The 9,242-nt window shown below is 48.0% G+C and overlaps 1 protein-coding gene across 1 annotated transcript; it reads right to left on the bottom strand.

Moving 5' to 3' along the window:
* Positions 1-261: 261 nt before the first annotated feature.
* On the bottom strand, positions 262-870 carry LOC127310859 (F-box/LRR-repeat protein At5g02910). The gene has a single exon (XM_051341491.1). It carries the CDS (start codon positions 868-870, stop codon positions 262-264), a length of 609 nt encoding a protein of 202 aa, XP_051197451.1.
* Between the last annotated feature and the right edge of the window lie 8,372 nt (positions 871-9,242).

The following is a 9,242-nucleotide window of genomic DNA, read 5'->3' as shown; positions in this document are numbered from 1 at the left end:
GCCCCGCCGCCGAGCGCAACTCGATTTCGACCCGTCCCAAGTCAGGGGGTGGAGGCGATTTGAACGTGACCTCCTTGAAGTCGACGGCGCCGAACCATATGTGCTGGATGTAGCGGAAGTGGCGGAGGCGGGGCGCGTCGATCTCGACGACCGTGCACCGGTCAATCGCGCGGGAGGCCATGTTGGTAATGGCGACGGTGGTGGCCGCCGGGCAACGGAGGCGCAGACGCTCGTGAGTGGGAGGCCATGGATCAGTAAAACTCAGGGACTCGAGGCGGAGGTTGGCGAGCACAGGCGCAGCGGAGAGCCGGAGACCATATCCTGGAGCATGGCGCGATCCATGGCGCACAGCCGCAGCCGGAGCCCCGCCAGGCACGGGAACGCGACCCTCCGCCGCGGCTGCTTCATGTCCATCAGGAGGCAGCCGCTGAGGTCGAGGACCCGGAGGGCGGAGAATGGCAGCGTGGCCGGCGATAGCGAGTACATGTCCGAGTCTGGACAGCCCTTGCAGAACTCCTTGAAGCAGTCGAGCCGGAGCTCCTCGACGGCGGCCTCGTCGTGGCAGGCTGCGCGCAGAACGTCGCCGTGCATGGAGCCGTCATGCATGACAATACTAATCTTAGTGGAGACGCGGCCATGGGAGCGCTGCAAGGCGAAAGCGTGGAGGGCGTCGCATGCTGGAGAGCCGGTGCCGGCGTAGGAGCGCGAGTCGAGGTTGACGACGGCAGTGTCGAGCCAGAGCGGGCAGCGCCATCGGCGAGACAGGATGGTGGTCTTGGCAGCTTCCTTGGAGGGTAGGAAGGATAAAACGTAGATGAGCACGTCGTCGGAGAGATTGGAAAGCCGATCGGACCCGGGGACGGCCGCCATGCATGCATGCACACATTCGTCGAGTGTGTCTATGTCTAAGTTGACTGAGATTTTCTTACGTCTCAGTCAACTCAGAAAAGTGCAACTGCAGTTTAAAGAAAAGTGCGACTCGGTCTAGTTGCACATTTCTGGTAGAAAAGTGCAATTGCACTTTTTTAACAGAAAAGTGCAACTCCAGCACTTTTTTGTAATTGACTTAGACATAAGAAAATCTCAGTTGACTGAGACATAGCAAAACCGAAATAGGGCTTGAATTTATATGACACGATCGACGGAGCTGGCCTCAAATTTAATTAGGGCATTATGTCGCAGGTGGGCTGGAGTGCTTTAAGTTGGGCCTGTCGAAAGGAGAATTCTGTGACGATCTTTTTTACAGAGCCACAGGGCCATGTGTGCGGAAGAGAAAGAGAAAGGAATTCCCAGAAGAAAACGGAAAAAAAATGGAAGAATCAAAGATACACTTAAAATTGGAAAATAAATCAGACACGCAATACTAAGTTTCACATGTATGCAGAGGAGGAATTGGAATTGATCCCAACAAAGGCACAAAAGGGTGGTCAATATTGGTCATCCACGTATGCAAAAAACAAGCATACACTCCTAGACTACCGGTATTAGCTTTTCCAGATATGTGGGAATATTAGTCAGATTTAGATGATCATGTCTCCTCACGGCGGCACGGACGCGGAGGGCGATGGTGGCGACGACGAGATGCTGGAGGCGGAGGATCAGGTGGTGAACCAGGGCGCGCCCCCCTCGGGGCACGCCTCGGCGATCCCGCGCCGGCGCCGCACCAAGACGATCCCGGCGGAGCCCGCTCGGAAGAGCGCGCGCCTGACGGGCATGGCGTCTGCAACCCCGGTGCTCCAGCGTGCGCAGGAGAGGACGGCGGTGAAGAACCTTGAGCCAGGTACGACCTCCGACTTTGCTGTTCTCCCCGTTCTTTCGGATCCGCACTTAGTCTCGGTTACGCACGACTGTGGTATGGCCTTTGGGACAGAGTCTCATACGGTGTCAGAGACGATCTCCCTCATCAGGGCGAAGGAGGAGGCGCAAGCTGCGCTTGCCCTTGCGGAGTTCCGCAAGGAGGTGGCGGCGGCCCGTGCGGCGCGCACCACTGGCGATGACTCGACCACGGTAGTTGGGGCTGTCAACACCCGGATTTTTAAGTCCAGATGCCTATTATGTCATTCATCGCAATCCCAGGAATATTGTTGTTGCGAGGCATAATAGTCAAATATCATAGTCATCATTCATTACAAACCATATTGTTTTACAAATTCAGATCACATGATCCATATTACACAAATAGTTGATCTATTGATCAACGAACAAACACAAGTTCATAGCGGAGGCGTAAATAGAAATGGACTCTCTAGTCCACAGGCCAATGCTTGACGTCGGAAGACTCCTAGTTGTCGTAGGCATCCTGCTGGTCATCTCCTTGGTAGTTCTGTTCATCTTCATACTTTGTCCATTTGAATAGCCAGGGACACAGCCGTGAGTACTTTAAGTACTCGCAAACTAATACTAGTGTAAGTGCGAACAATTCTAGTAAGGGGGTACTAAGCTCTAGTTTAATTTGCATAAAGCCAATTTTAGTTCACAAGTATTTGAGAAAAGACTTATTCAGGTGCTAACTAACTCAAGGGGGAACATTAGTGTCATTCCCACAACTCAATTGTGATTCAAAAACAAGTCACCATTCACCATTCACTTCACCAACATTTTCAAAAATCTGACACCGGAAACTGTATGGCCTTTCCAACCTTCCGTAACCGTGGACACGGCTATTCGAATAGGTTTACACTCTGCAGAGGTTGCACACTTGTGCCACAACCTTTGATTACATCCGTCAGGATAACCCCGAATCATCGTAACGCAGTACGCGGATCATCAACCCTAACCTTTCACTTTCAAACCCTAGTATAGGCACCTCTCCCCATGAGCTTGGCCTCCCAGTGAAGACCAACTGTCAACCTGGGAACTGCACAGGGCCTGGCCGTACAATTCACCTCAATTCACATCATTTCTCACCCCCGGAGGCAGCCTCGGCATAACCCCTATGATGCTTGTTCAGAGGGAACCCATACTAAGATGTATAAATCTCCAGTTAAGCCCTACCCATAATCAGGTATTGTGGGGGTACTCAAAAATTGGAAAGGTATCGCATCCAAACCAATATCAGTTTTGATCAAAAATCACCATCTTCTCTACGTCATATTCACCTTCAAAATCTTTCAATGGAATGACTCACCATTCCAAGGTTTCAAATTCAATTCAAACTCACCCGTTCCCATCTAGGGTAGCCAGTTTTATTTGTTAGCACTAGCAACTAGTCCTGAGGGGTGCTACTTAACTCATAAGCTTCTTAGGCTAAGTTTGATACTCTTGTTCTACTCTATACTTAGACCAAAGTTAACTATAGAAGTAGGCTTTAAATAAACCAAGTAAAAACTTGCAATTTAAAAACTTGGGATGGGATTTTTAAACATAAGGTAAAGTGGAGTGGTGCCTTGCTCATGAGAGCTTTGTGCTTGCAAGAATATTAGCTTGCCTTGGTAGTGGTCAAAGTCCTCCTCTTCCTCCTCTTGGTAGAATCCTTCCTCTTCCCGGTATTCTCCGGGGCTAGCTTCTAAATTCGAATACGAGGTATAATCACTTAACAAGTTCAAGAGCTATACTAAGCACAACATCACTTCACACAAACTATTCTAATCACACACATAACACAATTTGGTGCATTGGTTTTCTTTCTTGAGGAAAAATAATTTCCTCCCATTACATATGTAAATGATAGTTTCCATTTAGTGTTGGAGGAAATAATTTCCTCCCATTGAATCTTCTTAAGATTTAACTTCTCAAACAATCATACATGAAATCATGTTGACCTAAGTCAACCAATCATCATCATCATTTGAGAAAATGATTTAAATGAGGTAGAATACCTCACACTATTTAACAATACTTATTATGATTTAACATCACCAAGTATTTCATGTGAGAGTATTTGACCAGGGGTCCCAACCTCATATGAAAGAACTTGGGACAAGATTTAAATGAAGTGAAACACTTCATATGATTTGCATAAAAGTTTTGGACAATATCACTTAAATAAACTAGCCATAAAGTCCTTTATTTCAACTAGGGCATGATCATCCAAGGTGACCACACCATATTTTTTGCAGAAACAATTAGTGTAAGTGAAAAGTGAGCTATTAGAGTTGGAAACAACTAAATATCATTTTTGGTTGATTTTTAAGATTTATTTGAATGTGCAAAAGTCCCTGACTTAATCTTTTTGTCACATTAATTCTACAACAGATCTCACAGTGAGACCAGTGGCATTGGTTAGAACTTTTCAATAGCTTTCCAACAATATAAAGTTTGTTAAATTTGGCTAAGCCAAACAGATTCTATTGAATTTCAAAGTCAGGACCAGTATTGAATTTAAATGGATTTGGAAATTTCGAATTTGAATAAAAGGGCCGGCGGGAAACTGAATTGGGCCGAAACGGTTTAAATCAGAGAAAACCAGCCCAGCAACGTATCCAGTGCGAGTGGGCCGTCTGACGTGGTGGGGGCCACCCGTCAGCGTCTCCTAAACGCGCGAAACGGTACGCGAGCTGTGGGACGTTGGATTAGATGGTGATCGTGCGGCGCACGATCATCGTCTTCTCCGGCGAGAACCCGAGGCTCTGGCGGTGAACCTAGGGGGTCGGAGGGAGTACCAGGGCTCCGGCGGTCGGCGGCGAGGTCCACGGCGAGGTTGTCGACGGTGCTGAGGCGGCTGGTAGCAGTGGCGGAGCTTGGGGAGGCGTGAATCGACGGCGATGATCTCAGGGCTTCCGCGGCTCCGAGCTTGCAATTTCGGCGGCTCCGGCGACGATTGGTCTGGCTAACGGTGTGAGGAGAAGCGGTGGAGAGAGGGGAGTGAGATGGTGTGCTTGGTTGAGTCCAGGGAACGCTCTATTTATAGAATCGCGGGGGTGCTGCGGGGCCGTGATGAAGTCGACATCGAAGCGGATGCTCCGGCGAGCTAGCGAGCTAGAGGATGGCGGGGAACTGTGCTGCGTGTCCAGGCGGTTCTTTTGGCGGCGACGGCGCTGTCGGGTGGTGCCTAAATTGGTCGGGTTGCTTCCATGTCTGGCGCGCCCGAGGCGGGGTTTCGTCTCCGTCCCCGGCGGCGGCGGGCACGGGTCGGTGTCGCGAGGTTGTCTGGCGGCGTCGCGGTGGCACGGTGATGCTCAACCTGTAGAGAGGGGGGCCAGGGGATGCGCGAGGTGGCGAGGCGACTCGTGGCCAGTGGTGTCCGCGGCGTGCGCGTGCGACGTCATCGGCATGCCGATGCCGTTCTGGGCGCGTGTTTTCCGGCGAGCTTCGGCGTCCTCTCCGGCCAGGGCTTGCATAGGCTGAAGTAGGGAGGTGAGGTGGAGCTAAATGGCACTATGGCCGTGGCTGGGGAAGAAAGAAGAGAGGGGAGGGGCATGCACGTGCCCATGGCCGGCATGGCCATGGCTATGCCATGTGTGCCCTCCCTCTTAGGGTTCCTATGCTGGTGTTGGTGGAGAAGGGACCAAGGGACAGGTAGAGCTCAAGTGGGGCAGGTAGGGTTGGCCCACAGTATTCAAAATAGTGTTTTAGATTTGATCCCTATTTGGAAATTTCAAATTCTTGCCAAATTTGGTTTGGGTCTTGGGGTTCCAAAATTTGAAAAGGGTGGGTTTGGATGAGTTGTAATTGACCAGAGACAAACACAAGTGGCGGTGGAATTTAAAAAATAAATGAAATGCAAAATTTCAAAATGTGAGATTGTTACCAATGTTAAAAAGTCTCAACTTTGCATGAGCATAGTTTTTGATCCAAGATGATTTTGGTATGGTGGTCTTTACCAAAGTTGTTCACCTTGATGTGCTCTTGGATGAGGTGCAAAGAATTGGGAAAGTTTAGTTTGAAAAACATGAAATCCAGGGGCTCAAAGTAGTGACCAGAATATAAATGGCAGATTTGACCATTATTCTATGTGACCACAATTTGAGTTTGGATTTGATTTGATTTGTGTTTCTTTGATTCCAAAAGTTGTAATAAGTGTTTAGTAACACAATATAACTAATGGTGAAGGTCAAATTGGTCTAGGGTAAAGATTTTCAAAAATGGCCTAAACCCTATGTGAGGGTTTTAGGTTTTTTTTAATTTGATTTCTTTCTCTTTTTATTTTATTTGGTTTGTGATCTTCACTTGATCACTTTAGGGTTTTAGGGTTTATCTCATAAGCAAACTAACAATCATCATGGCATATCACACAAAATGCACAAATCCTATGCATAGCTCTATATGCAAAAAAAAAGTTTTTGTTGGTTCTGAAATTTGGATCTCTGGAATTCTTCTTCTTCTCTTTTATTGAAATTTGGGATGTTACAAACCCTTCCCCCTTACAAAAGATCTCGTCCCGAGATCTAAAAGAAAATTAGGTACTAAAGAGATCTGGGTACTCCTTCTTCATATAGTCTTCGCGTTCCCAAGTGGCTTCCTCTTCGGTATGGTTGCTCCATTGTATCTTCAGGAACTTGATGCTTCGGGTGCGGGTGGTTCGGTAAGCTTCCTCCAGTATGCGAATCGGCACTTCGCGGTACGTCAAATCCTTGTTGATGTCCACCGATCTGTGATCGATGTTCTTGAACACTTCAGTCTTCTCGGGGACTTCTAGGCACTTTCGGAGGAGTGAGATGTGAAACACGTCGTGCACAGCCGACATTTCTTCTGGTAACTCCAGTTGATAAGATACTTCTCCTCGGCGACTCTGAACTTTGAAGGGTCTGACATATCGGGGTGCGAGCTTTCCTTTCAGCTGGAATCTCTGCATTCCTTTCAGGGGGGATACTTTGAGATAGACAAAATCTCCGATCTCGAAAGTCATCTCTCGGCGTCTTTTGTCGGCGTAGCTCTTCTGTCTTGATTGCGCCGTCTTGAGGTACTCGCGGATCTTATTTACTTTCTCTTCGGCTTCACGAAGAACATCTGGTCCAAAGACTTGGCTTTCTCCGACTTCCGACCAATTCAGAGGGGTACGGCATTTCCTTCCGTACAAGGCTTCAAAGGGGGCCATCTGTAGGCTGGCTTGGTAGCTGTTGTTGTAAGAGAATTCTGCGTAAGGCAGACAGTCTTCCCACTTGGATCCATACTCCAGTACACATGCTCTCAACATGTCCTCCAGTATCTGGTTGACTCTTTCAGTCTGTCCATCGGTCTGTGGGTGATAGGCGGTGCTGAAATTCAGCCGGGTTCCTAGTCCTTCGTGCACTTTCTGCCAGAATCTTGAGGTGAATTGTGATCCTCTATCTGACACTATCGACTTCGGGGTTCCGTGCAGGGCGACTATTCGGGAGATATACAATTCAGCTAACTTTGGGCCTTGGTATGTGGTCTTGACGGGGATGAAATGGGCTACCTTGGTCAATCTATCGACAATTACCCATATCGAATCATTTCCTTTGCTGGATTTGGGCAAACCGGTGATAAAGTCCATTCCTACCGAGTCCCACTTCCATTCTGGAATCTACAGTGGCTGTAGCAGTCCTGCGGGTCGCTGATGTTCCGCCTTGACTCTCTGACAGATATCACACTTGGCGATGTAGCTTCCAATTTCTCTCTTCATTCCATGCCACCAAAATTGTTCCTTCAAATCATGATACATATTGGTTCATCCTGGATGAATGGAGTAGAGGGTGTCGTGGGCTTCCTTCAGGATGACTTGCTTCAGTTCAGAATTTGCTAGCACACATAGGCGTCCTTTGTACCAAAGAACTCCGGCTTCATCTACGGTGAATCCTGGTGCTTTCCCTGCAGCTATCTGGTTTTTGATTCCGTCGATGCTAGCATTTCCTTTCTGGGCTTCTTTGATCTGGCTAACCAAGGTAGGCTGAAGCTCTATGCTTGCTAGGTATCCTTCACTAACTAGCTCCAGTCTAAACTACTCAAATTCTTGATACAAGCTAGGTTGCTCTTCTGCGATCATGGAGTTCAACTAACACGGCAGTCTACTCAGGGCATCCGCTACCACATTGGCCTTGCCGGGGTGATAGTGAATTTCCATATCATAATCCTTGATTAACTCTATCCATCTCCTCTGCCTCATATTCAGCTCCTTCTGGGTGAAAATGTACTTCAGGCTCTTGTGATCCGAATAGATCTCGCATCGATTACCCATGAGGTAATGACGCCAAACTTTCAAGGCTAAGACTACGGCTGCAAGCTCTAAGTCGTGGGTTGGATAGTTCTGCTCATGTTGCTTCAGTTGTCTTGAAAGGTATGATATCACTTTGCCTTCTTGCATAAGTACACATCCAAGACCAATCTTGGAGGCGTCGCAATAGACGTCAAAGGGCTTGGTGATGTCCGGCATGATCAGGATTGGGGCTGAGGTCAGTCTACTCTTGAGTTGTTGGAAACTCTCTTCGCATTTGTCAGTCCATTCGAACTTCTTGTCCTTCTTCAACAGTTGAGTCATTGGTCGAGCGATGCTCGAAAAGCCTTCGACAAATCTGTGGTAATATCCGGCTAATCCAAGAAAAGCGCGGACCTCGGTTGGGGTGGTTGGGGCTTGCCATTCTGTAACAGTTTTGATCTTGGCGGGATCCGCGGCAATTCCTCCTGCAGACAAGATATGTCCCAGAAATCCTACTTCCTTCAACCAAAACTCACATTTGCTGAACTTGGCATACAACTGGTGGTGTCTAAGGGTTTCTAGGACTGTCTCCAAATGTTGCTCATGTTCTTCTTCGGATTTGGAGTAGATAAGGATGTCGTCGATGAAGACAACGACAAACTTGTCCAAAAAGTTCATGAAGATCTTATTCATGAGGTTCATGAAATAAGCGGGGGCATTGGTTAATCCAAATGACATGACATTGTACTCATACAATCCATATCTGGTGGTAAAGGCAGTCTTTGGGATATCGGTGGCACGAATCTTCAGCTGATGATAACCAGTCCTAAGATCTATCTTAGAGAACACTTTGGCACCGGTCAACTGATCGAACAGGTCTTCTATCTTGGGTAGGGGGTACTTGTTTTTGACGGTGACATCGTTAAGCTTACGGTAATCCGTACATAAACGAGTGGCACCATCCTTCTTGTCCACAAACAAAACAGGTGATCTCCAGGGTGATGCACTAGGTCGAATCAATCCTTTGGCTAACAGGTCATCCAGTTGCTTCTTCAGTTCTACTAACTCTGCAGGGTTCATGCTATAGGCCCTCTGGGCTATAGGTCCGGTTCCAGGGATTAACTCGATGATAAACTCGATATTCCGGTCTGGGGGCATACCGGGTAGATCAGCAGGAAACACATCAGGGTATCGACAGACAACCCTG

The sequence above is a fragment of the Lolium perenne genome, chromosome 6 (assembly GCF_019359855.2).
Source record: "Lolium perenne isolate Kyuss_39 chromosome 6, Kyuss_2.0, whole genome shotgun sequence".
Lineage (NCBI taxonomy): Eukaryota > Viridiplantae > Streptophyta > Magnoliopsida > Poales > Poaceae > Lolium > Lolium perenne.
The sequence above is the reverse complement of the archived record's forward strand: the minus strand, read 5'-3'. Positions and strand labels throughout refer to the sequence as shown.